Source organism: Podarcis liolepis (genome assembly GCF_965112155.1).
Source record: "Podarcis liolepis genome assembly, chromosome: 6".
In the NCBI taxonomy this organism is placed as follows: Eukaryota; Metazoa; Chordata; class Lepidosauria; order Squamata; family Lacertidae; genus Podarcis; species Podarcis liolepis.
The window spans coordinates 81497684-81515243 of NC_139559.1; the positions used below are offsets into that span (position 1 = coordinate 81497684).

General features: G+C 50.6%; 1 protein-coding gene and 1 long non-coding RNA gene across 6 annotated transcripts in view; one reads left to right on the forward strand and one right to left on the reverse strand.

The window, feature by feature from the left end:
• LHX9 (LIM homeobox 9) overlaps positions 1 to 5024 on the reverse strand; it is a 37664-nt gene extending 32640 nt beyond the window's left edge. For 2 of the 3 annotated variants that reach the window (XM_083506834.1, XM_083506833.1), the window contains exons 1-2: positions 4735 to 5020; positions 1725 to 1927 (exon numbers count right to left, since the gene is read on the reverse strand). In XM_083506834.1, the coding sequence (XP_083362960.1) occupies positions 1725 to 1927; positions 4735 to 4908 (377 nt within the window). In that variant the 5' untranslated portion in view covers positions 4909 to 5020. Of the gene's footprint in view, positions 1 to 1724; positions 1928 to 4734 lie in introns of all 3 variants that reach the window. The other variant, XM_083506835.1, reaches the window with a different exon arrangement.
• LOC310708497 overlaps positions 1 to 17560 on the forward strand; it is a 124062-nt gene that overhangs the window by 35256 nt on the left and 71246 nt on the right. Inside the window, exon 3 of one of the 3 annotated variants that reach the window (XR_014527053.1) lies at positions 12631 to 13300. The exons of 1 other annotated variant lie outside the window; for it this stretch is intronic. This is a non-coding gene — a long non-coding RNA (uncharacterized lncRNA). Of the gene's footprint in view, positions 1 to 12630; positions 13301 to 14723; positions 16022 to 17560 lie in introns of those variants that run through there. One more of the 3 variants, XR_014527055.1, reaches the window with a different exon arrangement.

Below are 17560 nucleotides of genomic sequence, written 5' to 3' on the forward strand. Positions count from 1 at the left end.
AAGGGAGAAGGGGGGAGGGGGGCAAGTAAACAATACCCTTTCCCATAATTTTTGGAAGATTTCATTAACTGCAACCCTATGCCCCATCCCTTCGAAGTCGGTCAGTGGCACTGACTCCGGATTGCACCTCTGCTTCCAGGCGCACGTCTCTTGGAGTCCGTTTCTCTTGGTTGGAAATCAATGGGCAATTGTTCTAGCTTCGGGCCGGGGTGTAAACAGGAGTGTTATAATTCACTCGGAAAGGCTGGGAGGGACCTGGCGAAATCCGGATGCGTCTCTTTAAGCAAGGGGGGGGGTCACACACAAACAAGGCTTGTCTGAAGGCAGCTCAGCGCTAACAAGAGCGCGCGGCCATGCTGCCCAGCGGGAGGGCCGGATCCGGTTCAACAGCGAGGGACTGGCGGAGCTTGCAGGATGGAGAGCCAAGCCAGGCCAGGCCAAGCTGTCGCCCGCCTGCTGCGGGCTCAGGAGAGCGTCTCCTCCGGACCAGCAGTGTGGCCCGCGCCGCTGGTTTCAAGGCCCGCAGTATATGACACAGCCGGCTTAATGAGGGCAGCAGCCTTGCTGCTCAACAGGGACTGTTGCGATCCTAACAATTGAATCGTGCGATGGGGCTTCCTTCCAAGCTCCTAGGGTTAGGGTTTGCAGCCCAGCAAATCTCACTGAAATTCAACGCAAGACTTGGCTTCTTGAGCTGCAAAACGGCGACCCGATTCAGGTTTGGAAGCAAACTCGGATGAACACACAGCTTAGTGTGCGTGTTGGAGGGGGTTTTTTTGGCAGGAATGTTTTGGGAAGGATATAGCCCGCCCATGCCCAGGACCGTTTTTCAAGCCTCCCTCCCGCTGCTTTGAATTGTATCCCGATGCTCTGGAAAAGGAGGCACTTTCCCTGCCAGCGTCCCACGCGGAAGCCAGAGAGCTAAGGCTGCCCTTCCTCTACTAGCAAGGAGTTATTGGGGGGGGGGGGTGATAGCCGAATTTGCATTCTCCCAGCCCTCTTCTAGGCTGTCCTTTGCACTTAAGCCGAGGCCTTTGAGGGCGTATTTACACGTGCGCAACTCAAAGGGCGATTATTTTGCATGTGTGAATGGTCCCCTCGCAGACCAAGCGCTGCCATCCGCGCTTTCTTTCACACCCACCCAAGTGATGCACGCATTCCTTCTGAAATCTAGAACAGGACTTTTATATGACCCAATGTTTGTTCGTTTCCGCGCCGCAACATTTCACACACACACACACACACACACACACACACACACACACACACACACACGATCAGTGCTACACGCGGACATCACGTGCGCCACTTTGATTTCGCCACCCCAGCATCTAAGCGCCTGAAGCGACGCCCTCGAAGACCACAACAATCGGAGAGGACATGAAAGCTCTTGCTGAGCTTCCCACATTGGGGGGGGGGGGTTTCCACCATTCACACGTGAAAGTCATTTTCAGCGGGGCAGTTGAACCCCAGTGTGTAAGCAGTTGAGCCAGCGCAGACTGATAAACCCGTATCTGTGCGAACGCGACCCAAGTGGAAATCATGCACGTGTGAAGTGCTCCTCGGCTTCTGGTTAATTTCTCCCAGGAAAATCCAATTGAGCCAGGATTGTGGAGGCACCTTTTCTGGTCGGGAGGAGGGGGGGCGGTCTTTTGCAGTCCCAGAGGGCCACGTGGCGCTCCCCAACCAGGGTCCCTTCTTCCCCCCTCCCTGGGGTGCTTTACCTGTAATAATCCTCCTTGCAGTAAATGCTGCCGTCCTTGGCGAAGCAGGTGAGCTCCGACTCCAGCGCCAGTTTACATTCACAGCACTTAAGACACCGCAGGTGCCACTGCTTGTCCACCGCCAGCAGGTAGTATCTGTCGGAGATCTTCCCTCCGCAGCCGGCGCACAAGGCAGGCTTCTCCGGGCTCAGCGGGGGCATATTCTGCGGAAGGAGAGCCACACTCAACAACAACTCCGGGAGGAATGGGAACAAAGCAGGGCTGCAGGATCAGACCCACCCAGGATCCCCACGAACCCTCATTAAGGCCATACGCAGTGGGTCTCAAGGAAGGGCAACCCCTAAATAACTTTTGCCAGGAGTTTCGCCGTTTCCAGCACCCAAAGGCTATTGCTTAGCCATGGCCTCATTTCCCACTACAAGGCGGTTTGGGTGGGTTTTGCGTCGCGTTTTTCCAGACTCTGCGCTTTCCAAGGACCCAGACTTGGGACTTTCAGCCGGACTGCCTTAGAAATGCGAAGAAGTCGCTCTTTTGCCGCGGAAGATCTGGACTTACCGAGCGGATTGCAAAGCAAGGTTTTACTTCTGCGTTTTTCTGTGCTCCAAAGATACCGAGTTTAACTCTCCCCCCCCCCACTGTTTTCGTGCCCACCGCCAGGATTTTTTTATTTCCATCATTTTTATTTTTATTTTATTTTTATTTTTTGCCTCCTACAAAGGAGAAGCTTCTTCCCAAGCAAGACCTGAAGGCGGTAAACCGAAAGCAGCTCCGTTCTCTTGCAAATAATCAGAGACGAAGCCCTAAAAAATACTCGGTCCGTAAGACTTCATTACCAAAAAAGGGGGGAGGGAGCTGAGGGGCGACTTCCCCGAGGAAGTCTGGCTCCAGTTTAAAAGTAGGATTTTAAAAGCTCCATCCAAACCATGTTTACTGAAAGAAAACCCCTTTTATCACATCGGGCCTAACATCTCTGAGTTGGACCGGATTGCAGAAGTTTGGAAAGAAAGATCAAATTCTTCAGAGTGGTGGAAATGCCAAATAAAGACTAAACGTCGTTTCCCTCCCATCTCCCACTTCTATATAATATATATATATAATCGCCTGGATTTTTGCATCCAAAATGCGATCAGTCAGGAAGGCGGGAGAAGCTCTCCCAAGCCGACGACATCTTATGAAAACCTGAATGGATGCAGGGGGGTTGTGTGTTGCTTTTGTTTTCTCCAAAAGTTTATCTTTTGAAAGAAAGAAAGAAAATCAGAGGAGTGCAGAGAAAGGATTCTTTTGGGAGACGCCACTAAGCCTCCGGCTGATTAAAAATACGAATACCGTTGAATCCTAAAAAGAGAAGAAGGGGAAATCATCTGCCTACCCCACCCCCCCAAAAAAGCCCTGGGAGGAGGGAAGCGCTTGAAATGCCAAACAGAGCCTCCCCCCCCCAGCCTGCTCCAATTCCTTAATGAACTTGGTGGGGGATGGGGAGAGGACCCAGAGGCCAGTTCAAAGAGGCGAGGCTGAGTTTTCTGCAGGCCATTCCTTCGGTTCATTGTGGGTGCTCAGCGGAAGCTCTGAGATTTAGGAGCAAAAGGAAACTTCCTTCATCTTTCACACACAGAGAGAGTTCTCGGGGAATTAAACCATCTGAAAGGAAGCGGCTTAGCCTGCGTGCAGCTCTGGATTTACTTCATGCTCCTCAATGCAATTCCGGTGAAAATTATGAGACATTTTTATTACCATTTCCGGAAGCTGGGGGGGGGGCGGCGGCGGAGAGAACCAGCCCTTTCTCTAAACTTAATATCACTACCGATTTCTGTTCTGTTTGGGTGCTGTACTCCCCCGCCTCCCCGCCCAAGCTGCGCCATTAGGATTGAAAAGCGAAGGTAATCTATATATTAGCCGAAAAGAATTCCTTCCCAGCATTGGAGGAGTTTAGAAAGAGAATATTTCGTTTTAAGTCGGGTCTCTTCACCCTCTCCACAAACACTGTGTGTTGATAGTTATGTTGGACTTTAAATGGGCCTTTGCAGTTTGTTCGGGAAGAAATCTTGTCCGAATTTTTTGGGGGGGAAAAGTCAAAGGAAATGCTTTTATATAAATGGCGATGTTGGGTATGCGGATGGGAGTGAAACTCCGCCAAGGTGTAGAAATTACGGCAGCGCGCAAATTACTGCCTCCGCTTCTTGCTAGACACAGAGATATTAAACATTACTTCCAGCCCTGTTGCAATCAGATTTAATCCATAACATAAAAGGCAAATGCTCCCGGACTTGCTTCCGAATAAATGCGTTTTATTAGGAACCGGCTGCTAAGCTTATACTGGACTGTATATATAAGTGCATGCATGCGTGGGGTAAATATATGGTTTTAACCGCAACCTGCAATGATCCAGAACAAACTTGAGATTCTTTACTCGGAAGAAAGTCCCACTCAACTCAAGGGGAGCGTCTTCGCTAGTAAATTTATATGTTTTTACTTAATTCAGACGGGCTGGACTTTTTGATTGGATCCCGCTTTCGTTTTTATTTGCATCACATTTAAAAAAAAAACACGAAACAAAAACAAACAAACAAAACCTCCACGAACAGGACTGAACTCTTCCTTGACCTTACTTGGAAAGAAAACTCAAGCTGATTTCACAATATTCGTAGGCTCTTGCTGCAATATATAGATAGTGAAATGTGGCTATTCAAAACGGCCGAATAAAAATCCTCCCGGATTTCCAAGTGGAGAAAGGCTCTTTTTAAAACTGCAACTTTCGCAGAGTTCAGGGAAGCCCGCCATCTGGGCAAGCTCGGCTTGGATGTAAACAAGCAAAAAGCTGACTTTGCGAGGAGAAACTGTCGGGAATGGGAACAAGAGGCTCCGATGCCCCTGCAATATTTGGGTTGGTTGATGCTCTTCTAGCTACACTTTAATTTTTCCTCCCGCTCTGCCTCTTCCATTCCCTTCCCGTCCCTTAGGTTGGCGACCCGCGTCTTCCCCCGACACCCCCTATGCCCCTATGACTCCTTACCGCTTCCCGGCCGTTCATCTGGGCGCCTTTGGCCAGGCGCGACTCGGTCTTGGACCTCCTCTCCATCTCCTCCATGATGCCTTGGATGTGGCCTCCGGAGATGCCGTGGAAAAGCATGGCTGGGGAGCGGAAGGGGCAAGCGGTTCCTTCGGCTCGACACCCCACTATTTCCATATACAGGCCCCAGAGTCTTGGGCTAGAGCATCCGAAGCGCCGGGAGGCGGAGGAGGCGGCGGCGGCAGAAGAGGCGAGACAGCCCGCGGGGAAGCAGCGTCGCGGCTCCGGGCCCGGAAGGCAGACGAGGCGGGACGGACGGACGGACGGCGAGGAGGAGGAGGAGGAGGGTCTCTTGCGGGGCTGCCCCCCGCCTCGTGGCGCAAGGAGAAGGCGCCTTCCTGGGCGGGCAAGGAGGGAAACGACGCCGGACCCCAAAAAAAGGGAGGAAGGAGAGAAAAAAGTGTGAAGAAGAAGAAATAAAAGGGGGAAAGGAGGGATTGGGCAGAGCAGAGACGAAGCAAAAACCCACGAAGCGGAGACTTGTCTTGCAGCTTCCTGAACTAGAAAAAGGGGAGTTTGGTTTTTTTTTTGTAGGAGTGGGAGGTGAGCAAAAGCCTTTGTGGCCCCCAAAAGGGGAGATTAATATACTTATAAAAATCAAAGAAATTAAAACCAAAGAAGGTTTGTAAGGGGGGGTGTAGGGGAAGGGGGGGTCGGTTATTTCTCCAAGCAGCGATCCCTGGTTGCTTGAAAAGTTCCCACTTGCCTCTAGGTCGGATTTGGGACTGCTGCTCTCTGCGGCTCCGTCCAATTTGTTGGAGGCGAAAGCCAACCCATTTTGGATAATTCAGGAGGAGGAGTTCTCGCCCGCGAGCTGCCACCAGCTCCCTCCCTCCCCGCAAACTCCCTTCTTATACAGACAACAAAGAGCTGTCAAACTCCTCTCAGCCCCCACAGAGATGGGCAAGAGCGGTGACAAATATTCCTAGGGAGGGGGAGAGCCAGACCCCCCCCTGCAACCACGAGGAGGGAGGGGGCCTTTTTTTAGGGGGCTGGCTTGTGTGGGCCCAGATTGTATTCCTGCTCCTCCCACCCTCACCCGCACACCCCCTCCTCCAGTCCATCTCCCTTCCTCAAATCCCCATCCGGCGTTCAGTACTCAAGTTCAAAACGCATTTTAACAATGGGAAAGTGTGTGTGTGTGTGTGTGTGTGTGTGTGTGTGTGTGTAAGAGAGAGAGAAATAAGGCGGATTTCTTTGAATGAATCTGGGCTTTGGAGGGACTTTGCTGGAAAGAAAGAAAGAGGCACAATCTTCTCCACCTTAAGCAAATCCCCAAGTCCCACCTTGAGCTGAGCAAGCCGGGAAAGCACGTGGCTGCCATCCTGCGCGCGCCTTCTTGGGAGGGAGGGAGGATTTTAAGATCAATCCACTGACCGACTTCCTGGCCAAGGTGCACAGGATCGCACTGCGCACATTTTTACGCGGTTAGCTTCCGTTGAGCGGGATCGCACCCTCAAGAGTGGCAAGCCGGTTACTCCGGAGGGAGCCCCTGATCGCTTCCATGGTCCCCAGTTCCACGAGAAAGAACCAAGGGAGCAGATTTAAGAAATCTCGCAGTTTGGGGATCGGGAAGCGGGACTTTGCGCGTGTTCTGGAGAAGCCCTTTTCATCTCTCGTAGGCAGACCCGAAAGAAGAAACTTCTCTTTCTTACCGTTTTAGTGTTTAAAAGTATGGGTTTGATCTAATTCCAGACCTCCTAAGATAAAAAAAAGGCAGGGGACGCGTGGTATAATGTTAGAGTAAGGGAAGAACTGAACCGAGAAAGACATTAACCTCAATTTGAGAACATATTTGAAGTAAGGAATAGCAGGTTTAGGGAACTCCCTAATGGGGTGGGGTTTAGTAGTTGAGGATTCAAGTCTTTAATGGCTTTCAGCCATTATCATGTGATCGAGAAAACCCCTTTCGTTGGATCAGCGGAGTTGCTCAGCTGTGGGACGCAAGCTTCCAGTCCCACAGCGCTCTTCTCCAGGCAGAAAGGAAAGCGCACCTGGGAAGCCAGCTGTTTCCGCCCTCCGGACACAGCTTGGTCCATGGCATTTGCCGGACCCTTCCACCTTGGGAAAATCGTATAGGTTTAGGGCCAACACAGGAATCCTCATCTCTTTCTCTCCCCTCTCTTTGGTACATTTATTTCCCCTTTTCCCTGTTGCCTTTTCACACTGCTGCCCCGACCGGCTGTTTCCTGACCTCCCCTGAAGCAAGTCTCCCTTCAGAAATACCCGCCGCAGAGTCTAGTGTGACTCCTGAAATGGCATCACTAAGCCTCCACTGCCTCCCCCCCAAACACTTTCCTTCCAAGCCACGGACCTTACAGGGCTGGAAGAGATAACCTTCCTTCCCCCACTGTTTGTTAGTGGTTCTTTAGTCGTGGGGCGCGAGGGTGGGATGGAAAAGGTCGCCCTTTGCGTCTGGATAGGTCTCTCCCTCTGCATCAGCCGGTCGAAAGGCAGAAAGCAACTCAGAAAACACATTCGAACCGAGAAGAGAAAGCCAATCAAGTGAAATAAGCTTGGATTATAATTTTTGAAACACACACACAGAATTCCTCTCTTTCTGTTGGCACGGCACAGCCCAGAACAGCAGGGCTGTCTATTTACTGTAAGTAATGCAATTAGGAGAGAAATCTCCCATTGAAAGGGGAATCTAAGACGCAGAAACCGGTGGAGGAACAGAGAGAGAGAGAGAGAGAAAGGACAGACCTAGGACTTTTCACGGATCAAGCTTGTTTGTGGCAGGACCTACACACACACACACACACACAGAGAGAGAGAGAGAGAGAGAGAGAGAGAGAGAGAGAGAGAGAGAGAGAGAGAGAGAGATTGGATGGCCGGAAAAGGTTACAATGGAAAGACTTTCCTTGGGCGCAATGCCGCCCCTCTGGAATCCTAGAGGAGAATTGCGATGGCTTTGAATGGAGCAGAACCTGCAGCCCTATGAGCTCGTTCCGGTGAATCCCTCGGAAGTCCCACTGTAGGTCAAGCCTCTCCGGACCCACATATAAGTGTGGCTGCGGCCTCCGCTCTCAGTGGTAGTCAGGCACGTCTCTTGAGAAACATGTCCACTTGAACGCCATGAACAGGCTCTTCCGTGGGCGTAGGATTGCAGCCTAAGCGCGCAACCTCAAGTGCGTTTTCTGAAAAAGCCCCACTGCATTAGATGCGGCTGGCTCCCGGGGAAACGCGTACAGGATTGCAGCCTACGACTGGAGCTGTGTTCTGAGCAGACACGGACAGGGTTAAGCTGATCTACAGGAATGTGAGGCTAGGAGTGAAAAAGAGGGGCAGTTTAGGATTTGCTCCTTGACGGGACGGATCAGATTTTGTTGGCAGGAAAAGTGCGGGTCGCTCTGTCGTTTGGATGTTATCTGAACCGCCAGGTCTAAAACCGTTTAGTAGGTGATAAAAACCACACTTGTTCTCGTTGTTTTAAACACCTTTACAGATCCGGGGTCAAAAGAGGGTATGTGGATATTTAAGAGGTCGGAGCTGTGGAGTCAAAAGGAGCTTCGTTCTAAAGCTCCATAAGGTTTTACTGTCAAGCGCCTTTGGCACTCCAGCTGAAAGGCGATATGCACTAAAAACAACAGCAACCGTGAAATTCATTTCCATTTGATGTAATGGAAGGGCGGGTTAATACTGGCAACTGACAAGCAAGAAGGCAAGTTTGACTCTCATTAGGAAAGCCACTTTCACGGTCAGGACAGGATACCGAATGCTTCAGTCACATGATGCCCATTGGTGGGATAAATGGTTTTTACATATACTGTATATATTATCTTCACCGTCATTTATTTATTTGTTTGTTTGCTGTTATTTGCTAAAATTAAAGCCAGCTAGGGGCAACAGCAAAATGGTACAGGCCGCCGTCTCCCTCGCGCTTCTTGAGCGCGAAGAGACACTTGGCCGAGCGCAGTTGGAGACAGAATGCTGGGCTCCAGGGGCGCCGACTTATAAAAAATATTGGGGGGGCCCATACCGGGGTCCTGCCGCTGGTTCGCTCGGGTAGCCGGGAGAACGCAGTTCGAGGTGGCGGTGTTGGGGAGAGACCCTTGCTCAGGGCGCCACTAGACTTGGCGGCCGGCGGCCTATCGGGGGGGGGGTTTGGAGCGTATTTCGGCGGAGCGATTGGGGAGGAGGGGGCTTGTTGCCGGATTCTTCAGCTGGGCCGGAGATCCGCTGCTGGGGGGTCCCTGGGCCGAGTTGTGAGCACGGCCTGCTGAAGGGAGATCCAGCCGATTGCGCAACGGGGACGGCCGGGGCTCTCCGGCTAGGGCGCGCGGCTGGCTGGCTGGCGAGGGAGCAGGTGGGGAGGAGGCGGGGGTCCTCACTCTCTTAGGAAACGCACCCGCGCACCCGATTGCCACGAAGTCCGAAGGGTGCGTGTGTGGAATTAAAAAGCAAAAACGAGATACGGGCAGGGCAGGCAAAGAGTTTTCTGCAAGAGGATGGAGGGCAGGTTGAAGAGAAAATCACTCAGGATGAGACAGTCAAATCAGCCATGATAAAATGGGCTCAGGATATTGGGTATAACATCATGTTTGAGGACTGGGAAAGGTTATGGACCACCGGAATGAAATTCACGGCATGTAATGCCTTGAAGGAAAATATTATGAAAATGATTTATAGGTGGTACATGACCCCAGTCAAGCTTGCAAAAATATATCACCTGTCTGATAATAAATGTTGGAAATGTAAGGAGGCTGAAGGGACATTCTTTCACCTCTGGTGGACTTGTCCAAAAGTGAAGGCCTTCTGGGAAATGATCTATAATGAGTTAAAAAAGGTATTTAAGTATACCTTTCCCAAGAAACCAGAGGCCTTCCTCTTGGGCATTGTTGGCCAGAAAGTGTTAAAGAAGGATAGAACTTTCTTTATGTATGCAACTACAGCAGCAAGAATACTTATCGCAAAATATTGGAAGACACAAGATTTGCCCACACTGGAAGAGTGGCAGACGCAATTGATGGACTACATGGAACTGGCTGAAATGACTGGCAGAATCCGAGATTTGGGAGAAGAAACAACGGAAGAGGACTGGAAAAAATTTAAGGACTATTTACAAAAACAATAGTTGTATGAATGTTAAAAATTTACACGATTCGGAAACTATAGCTTCAGCAATTAGATTTGGGAAACAGGAAATTATATTTTAAGTAAGAAAAGGTCAAAATCTAAGGTAATACTATGTTTAATTTAAGATATAAGTAACTGATGAAAAGTATGTTAAATTTAGAGGTATAGTATTTGAAAAGTACAAAATAAGGTACGAAACAAGGTAATAATTTGCTGATATCTTTATTATAAAGAATGCAGGGTAAGGGAGATGCGAGGAAGTCCAGTTAGTTATATAAAAAATGTGTTGAATGGTTGGTTTTCTTTTCTTCTTTTTCTTTTTTTCTTTTTCTTGTTCTTTTACTTTTTTCTTCAGTGTATGTTTCTAACTTTGTATTTGAAACCTTAATAAAATATTTATAAAAAAAGAAGAAGAGAAAATCCTTTCGCTTTTCTGGGGCGCAGGGAAGTCTCAGAGCCGGAGGTTGGGGAAGGGACCCCCTTTGCTCTGCCCTCTTCTCCCGTCTTAGATTTGCATGGGGGTCCCCGCCCAAGCTTGCCTGGCCACCGGGCCACACAAGGGCCGCGCTCTACGCGGCGCACCTTGCTAGCCGCGCAGCTGTCCTCCGCGGCTGCGGAGCGGCCCTGCGCCGGTGCCCAGCCCCTCTGGGCGCCCGCTGCGCTGCCAATGACAAGCGGGCGACGTCGCGGGCGGGGAAGGCGTCGCTTTCTTTCCCGATCCTGCATCCTCCCAGTCTTCCAGCCCTTTTTTGGGTTGGAAGCTCGTCTCGTTCGCCCTTCTCCTTTCTTCACCCTGCGCGCAATTTTCCTCCCTCGTCTCCCTCCCCATTTCTCCTTCCTGACTGACGGGCTCGGGCTCTGGCTCTGACTCGGGCTCTGGCTTTGACTTTGGCTCGGGCTCAGGCTCGGGCTCGGGCAGCCACAGCGTCGGCGGTGTTGGCGATCGGCGGCGCGGGGGGATGGCCCTCCCGGGGGAGCCGGCGCTGCTCAATGGGGTTGCCAAGGAGACAGGCCGGCCGCCCCCCTCCCCCCGGCCCGGCGCCCCCCGCCGCGCCGGTGCCCGTTATCGAGCTGGTGCGCGCCGGGCGCCCTATAAAAGCCGCGGACGCGCCCACCGCCGCCCGAGATTATTGGGGGGGCTGAGCCCCCCCAAACGAATTTTTGAGGGGGCTCGGGCCCCCTCAAGCCCCATGGAGTCGGCGCCTATGCTGGGCTCCAATAATGGGAAGGGACCTAAAGCTATTCTTATGTTCCTCACTGGGGCGCTGAGCTAGGCCTCGTCCTCGCCGCCCTCTCCAGCCACTCTCCTCTTGTGACACGAACCATACTTTGCATTCTCTCCACAGAGAGAGAGAGACTCCTAGGCTGCTTCTGCGCATAAGGGTCGGCGACTCGAAGTCCTGCTGCGCTCGAAGTCAGGGCGCCGAGGGCTCAACCAGTCCAGCTTCCGGGCTTCCCAGAGTCATCTAGATTGCCATTGTGAGAACAGGCTGCTGGCTTTGGGTGGTCGCTGGCCCGATGTCCAGTAGGACTCTTCTTAGGCCTCCAAGCACACTTACAGGGTTGCTTTTAAGTGAACATGTTTAGTGTGCAACACTAAGGTTACAGACCGGGTACCTGCAGTTTAAACCATAAACGCGCAATTGATCTCCTGGTTCCCAAATGATGACGGTCTAACTATACTGCCTGTCTGCCTATCTTTGCTTTCGCCTTTTCATCTTTCTGTCTTGGAACTGGAGGTTCCGATGGAAAAAGTGATCTCTAGAAAGGTGATTTCTCCAGGTGAGCGCTCTGGAAAGGATTTGAAGGCTCCCTCTCCTCTCCTGGAAGCGGGTCAGAAGAACCCCAGAAAAACCATTTCCGGGCTGAAGCTCTTTTCCTTCCTGGGTCTGGAATCAAAAGCGAGAGCACTTGGGAAGTTGCTTGCTTCCCTTCCCTTCCCTTCCCCCTCCAGACTCCTTTGCTTGTTCTTGAAGGTAAAGCCGGAACGGCGGCAGGAGCAGAACAAAAAACGCTGGGTGCTTCCCAGCCGCTGAAGCCGCTAGGTGCTTCCAATCTTAAGGCGCAAAACTGAAAACTGAAAAGCCCAGGGAGAGTTCTCCCCTTGAAACCAATGAGGATCTTGACAGAGCTTCCCTTTGGCTGGATCGTGTCCTAAATTTAGACGGGAGGGGAAGCGAAATAATAACGTAACCAAAACCCCGCCTCCTTTTCTCTAGAGTTGGGCACGCACGCTTCATTCATGAAAAGCAACCCTAAAGTTGTTCTGGGTCAAGTTTTGATAGTTTTGAGACGACTCCCTTCGGTGTCTGATCCTTCACACAAAAACTACCTCGCGGTGTTGTTGCAAGGGGATTGGGGGAATTAATAACTACAGAAATGACGACAACGTGTTTCCTTTTCTGCAAGAACTCAGCCAAGGAGACCCGAGTGTCCCCACCTTATCTAAACACACTCATCCAAAACCCACCGTCCTCGGAAGCACCCCCAAACACTGCTGCTGCTCTTGCGCAAGGGCGCAACCCGATCCTATGCTTCTCTGCCCAAAAACGAACCCCACACCGACTTTATTGGGGGTTTCTTCCCAGGTCAAGGGCGAAAAGGATTCTCGCCATAAGGCGTGTTGTGTTGGACAGCAGCACCTCCCGGGTCTTCCCCCGGAGAAAGGATGTTGAGGAGTTTCCTGCGAAGAGCCGGCGAGTTTCCGAAGGCCTTTCTTTCAGCAGTCAAGGTGAATCTCCTTCAATTTCTTTTTACCAGGTCTCCCTTTCTTTCCTCGAGAAGCTGGAAAGGGCTGCCGCTTGCAGGAAGGCTGGAGGGGGCGAAGGAGGCGTCTCGGAGGAAGAGCTGGCAAAATACCCCCCGGGTATGTGAGCAATTGGGGGCAGGAGGAGACAAGTTGCTGGTGGGAGAGACGGAGAGATACAGCCGCGCTCGGGAAATCCTAGAGGACGCGCAAGGTGAAAGCCAGCGGCTAAAGGAGGGTTGCCTGTTTGTTGGCATATACTTTGGGTTTGGAAGAGAAGGCCCTTCCCTGTTTGGGCCTGCAGGGAAACAGAGCTTGTAGACGCCCCAAATTAGGAAAAACATTTTTTGGGGGGTGTCAAGCATTGTGGAGCCACTGGGCGCAGAAGCTCCCGGACGCTCTGTATAAACGGAGATTTGTTTATTATCATAATTATTGCCACCATCATAATTAATAACAAATAGAGTGGATTGCTATCGTTGTTGCGTTTGTTATCATAATCATCGTTTCGTATAGATGAAGCGCCAAAGGGGAGGGAACCAAGCCTGTTCTTACAACAGAATCTGAATATAACAGATAATCGGCGCTCCTTGTCGGAGCGTTAAATGGTAGATAGTGACAAGCGTCGTTTCCACACGGGCATCAGGCTTGTCCATTGTCGTAGAAGGAGAAGGGTTTTTTTTTGGGGGGGGTAGTGAAACACAAAGCTCCAGATTTTGCACTCCGCGCTTCAAGGCGCGTGGAGGATGGATGGGGGCGATTTGTTCGGCTCGGGCTAATCCCCCGGTAAACGGCTCCCCCAGCCTCTGCAACAAAACCGTTGGCGGCGAGCCTGCGAAGCAGCCGGGCTTTGGCACAGGCGAGGAACATGCTCCGGCGAGAGGGTTTAAAGAAATAAAATAGAAATCCAAGCGATTATCAAGAGAAGAGAGGAGATGGGGAGGGGAGCCACTGGAACCCTCCGTCCGGCCCCTGCTCCGCCACAGGCGAGGGTCTAAAGCCTATTACAGCGTGAAGGGGGCTTGTCTTTGGCTCTAGGACAAAGTATCCACGTGCGGATTAATAACTGACCAACAAATAATTAGACAGAGGAAGGATAAGGAAACCCGAAAGTGGAGGCGGCTAATCATTTTGCTCTACGCACTGGCTCCCTCTGAACAGAAAGTGGCCTGGCTTAATTTTAATAGAGCAGTGGGGACCTGAAAGTGTGTGTGTGTGTGTGTGTGTGTGTGTGAGAGAGAGAGAGAGAGAGAGAGAGAGAGAGAGAGAGAGAGAGAGAGAGAGACTCAGAAGGGTGACTGATTCTATCCACATCATTGCGTAAAGGGACAAGGCGAGTCACTCTTCATCGTGTGAGTGACTGTGGACCAAAAGTCACCAACAGATTCCTCCTTTCAGGGGAATCTTGGATCTCAGACGTCCCCCAGCCTTTCAAAAGACACCGCTTCCTGATCTTCTCCTCTGCCAGAGGGAGCTAACGATAGATCTAGCTATGTTTGGAACGTTATAATCCCTGTTCGGGGCCTCCAGAGCTGGCTGGCGATGAAACATAACTGTCTCCAGGTTTGACTCCAGAGTGTGATGATGGCATTGAGAAAGCAAAAGGTCCCAGGGTGTCTTCAGTGGGGCTTACTCTCATCTGAGTTGGCAAAGGATTGCACTCTTAATGTATAGGCTGAAGGGACCCTTAATATTACGGCTAAGGGTGCAAGCCTACTCACACTTCCATGGGAGTAAGCTCCACTGAAGATGCATCTTACAGGCACCTAGTGAGCACAAAAGTTCAGGGCTTCCTTGGATTCAACGAAGCACGTGCTCAGATCCTTTCCTTGACATCAGTGGGACTTGCTTAAGTGAGCCTGGTTCAAGCCCATTGTATTGAAGAGCGCAGCACACCTATATTTTAGAAAAAACAAAGGAAGCGCCCAGAAGGAGCAGAATTGTTTTGGTAATCGCCTCCTGAATCTCACACGCACATCAAGCGCCGGAACGGAATCAAAATGCCAAACAAGGCAAAGGAGGCAAAAGTCCCTCCAAGATAAGTCTCCCTTTCTTATTAGTCTTAATTGGGGACTCCGTTTCAGGGATGTTGTTTTTTCAATTTTAGGTTCCAGCGGTACCAAGCTTCGGCTCGCCTTCCGTCCCCTGTCTGTTTCATCCGGCTGTCTCAAGAACCACTTTTTTTTGCTGTTTACTGAGGTTCCCTCATTATTATTTTTTTTAACTATTACTCATTTGTGCCGGGACCAACGGGCAAGAAGCAAAAGAAACCTTCCAAGGATGCCCATATTCAGATGAGAAAGAGAAATAAAAGTTTTCTCCTACCCGATTAAACTGAAAGAAAAAAAAAGGGATGATTTGGAGCAAAGCAACGAGGGGCTTTTAAGAAGCGGACAGAAAAGCCCCTGGCGCCGGATTGCAGGTCTCCAGCCCCTAGCCAGAGAAAGAGAAGCGTAAAAAGGGGGGAGGCGGCGGCCGGGTCTCTAACGCGAAGGGGGTTTCAAGAGAAGGGCTTCTGGAGCTAATAATGGAAGCTCGCCTTGTATACCTCGCCCGCCTGCCACTTAAGCCAGTTTGCCGGCGAGGCGAACCGAGGTAGGGAAAAGGCGCACGGGGAGCGCGTAAAAATTCACATTGCCAAAGGAGGGCTGGTTTCATTTCTGGCGAGCCCAGATGCAAAACCCCCGCGGCTCAAAGAAACCCCTTCTTCCCTTGAAGCAGCCCCCAAACCTGCCAGCTTGACTTCTAAGCTCCACAACCGACCGGATCCTGTCCAGATAAGGCACCCACTCAAAACACGTCTCCATGCCTCAAATGGGAACACACCTGAGGAAATGCAGGTTGCTGTTGTAAAAGTTATTGTTCTTATTTTTATCGCCATCATCATCATTATTAGCAGCAACAACCCTGAGATCCGTAGCAAACGTTCGAGGCAGCGTCTTACCTGAAGAGCTCTAGAAAGGGGTGTTTATTTGGGGGGCCCCAAAGTGGTTCCTCCTTAAGGGGTAAGAAAGGGGGATGGGTTTGGGGATGGAGGGACGGAAGGGAGAGACGCGGTGATGTAACCAAGAGGAGGAGGTTGGTCCTTCTCGCAAAGGATTCCTGCGTTAATTAAAATAAACAAGCTAATTGGAGGTGGGGGTGGGGAATGAGAGTTCCGCTCTTTCTCTTTCCTTTCTCTCTCTTCCCGTCCGCCGCCCCGCAATCGCAATCTTCACTGCACCTCTATGGAGAACTGGCGCAAATGTCTAACCTCTGGCATCTTACCACAGCGCCCTGCTTTTGAGGGCATCTATAATCCCATGTAGAAATGCGGCTAAGAGTAATACTAATAGATAGAAATTCCCCTTCCCAGCAAATGAAAAGCAATAATAATGAATTAATAAATAATAATAATAATGAAATCGGACCCTACCTGCCAGTATTCGCAAAGCTGCGAGGTCTGCCTGCTTAGCACTCCATCAGTGATCAGGTGAGGGAGACCTTGCGGTAAAGAAAAATGAAGGAGCCAAGAGCGTGATTGGAAACGAGGGATGAAGGGAGCTGCCAAACGTCTCCTCCCCACCCCACCCCCACCCCCCGCTCCCCAATAGACGCATCAAGGGGGGGAGACGCTGTTTGGCGCACAATGCAACCTTCCTTCGCTTTGCCAGGATTGAGGTCTAGGTGGATTGATTTACAAGAGCGCCTCAGCCTCGATTCCTGCGCGCTCCTCTTGTCTGAAAGTGTGCGCTCTGTGTGTTTGTGTATATTGATATATACATACATATATATATATATATATATATATATATATATATATATATATATATATAAAAGGGGGGGGAAAGACCACTGTTGCTAGCCTACGGGATGTCTGATGCCTTCCCATTAAAGATAACTCCTCTCTCTCTCAATCGTCAACTTGATGTGATCTGATCTGATCCGCGGATGCGGAGAGAAGATCTGGCTTGGCCGGCTAAAAAGGAACTTGAAACGCACAGGATTATTCTAAGGAAAGCAGGGAGGATTGCAGAAGCACGGGCCCCATCTTAACTCAAATAAAGAATCAGGTGCTTGTAGGAACGGGATTCACTCTTGCTGCTCTTTCCTTCCTTCCTTCCTTCCTTAGGATGACAGCAATGCCCCTGAAAGAGCGATCCACCGAGGCCAAAGAAACAGGGGAGACAAGGCGAGGGTTGGAAATCACCTTGTAAAGACTTGGGAAGAATCACCGCACAGACTTTATTCCCAGGGTTGAAAAGGGCAAGGACGCAATCGACGCGGGAGAAAGTCTCCTGCGCAAGCCCCCGCCCCTTCGCCCAGAAATGAAGGAGGTTAGTGATTTTGCTCGGCTGATGGCGCCCATTTCAACCGAGCTGCCTCGGCAGGTGAAGTTCCCAGTCGATTGTCTCGCTAAGCCCATCTTCCTCTTGCACAGGAATGTCAACTTGAATAAAATATTTGAATGGCAATGCCCATCAACTTGGGGGGATCAAATATTTTATGGGGGGGGGGCGAAGGGATCTCGACCCTTAGGAATGGGCTCCTTTGCTCCTTTGCTCCTGGTTATTTGCAGCCCGACCCTAAGAACGCCTTACTTGGAATTTCGATGCCATTCAGTTAAAAATAGAAACTTGGAGTGGAATAAAAATTAATTCCCAAAGTTACATGTTTACGACCAACCACCAAAATAAAAATAAAAAAATCGCGGTTTCTATCCACAACAAGAGGGAGGGGGGAACTGATCGCTGATCAATAATGAGAAACCGCGGTCGCTCTCCTCTCGTCTGCGTTTATCTGTTGTGCAACCTTTCTCAGTTCAGTTCCACCTCATAATTCTCTGTGATCAGCTCCTTCATCGACTGATGATGGATGGGATGATCAACTTTGTTCATATCTGGGAGGAATGGCTTTTAAACAACAACAACAACAACACAGAACGTGAATATATTTAATCAGAGT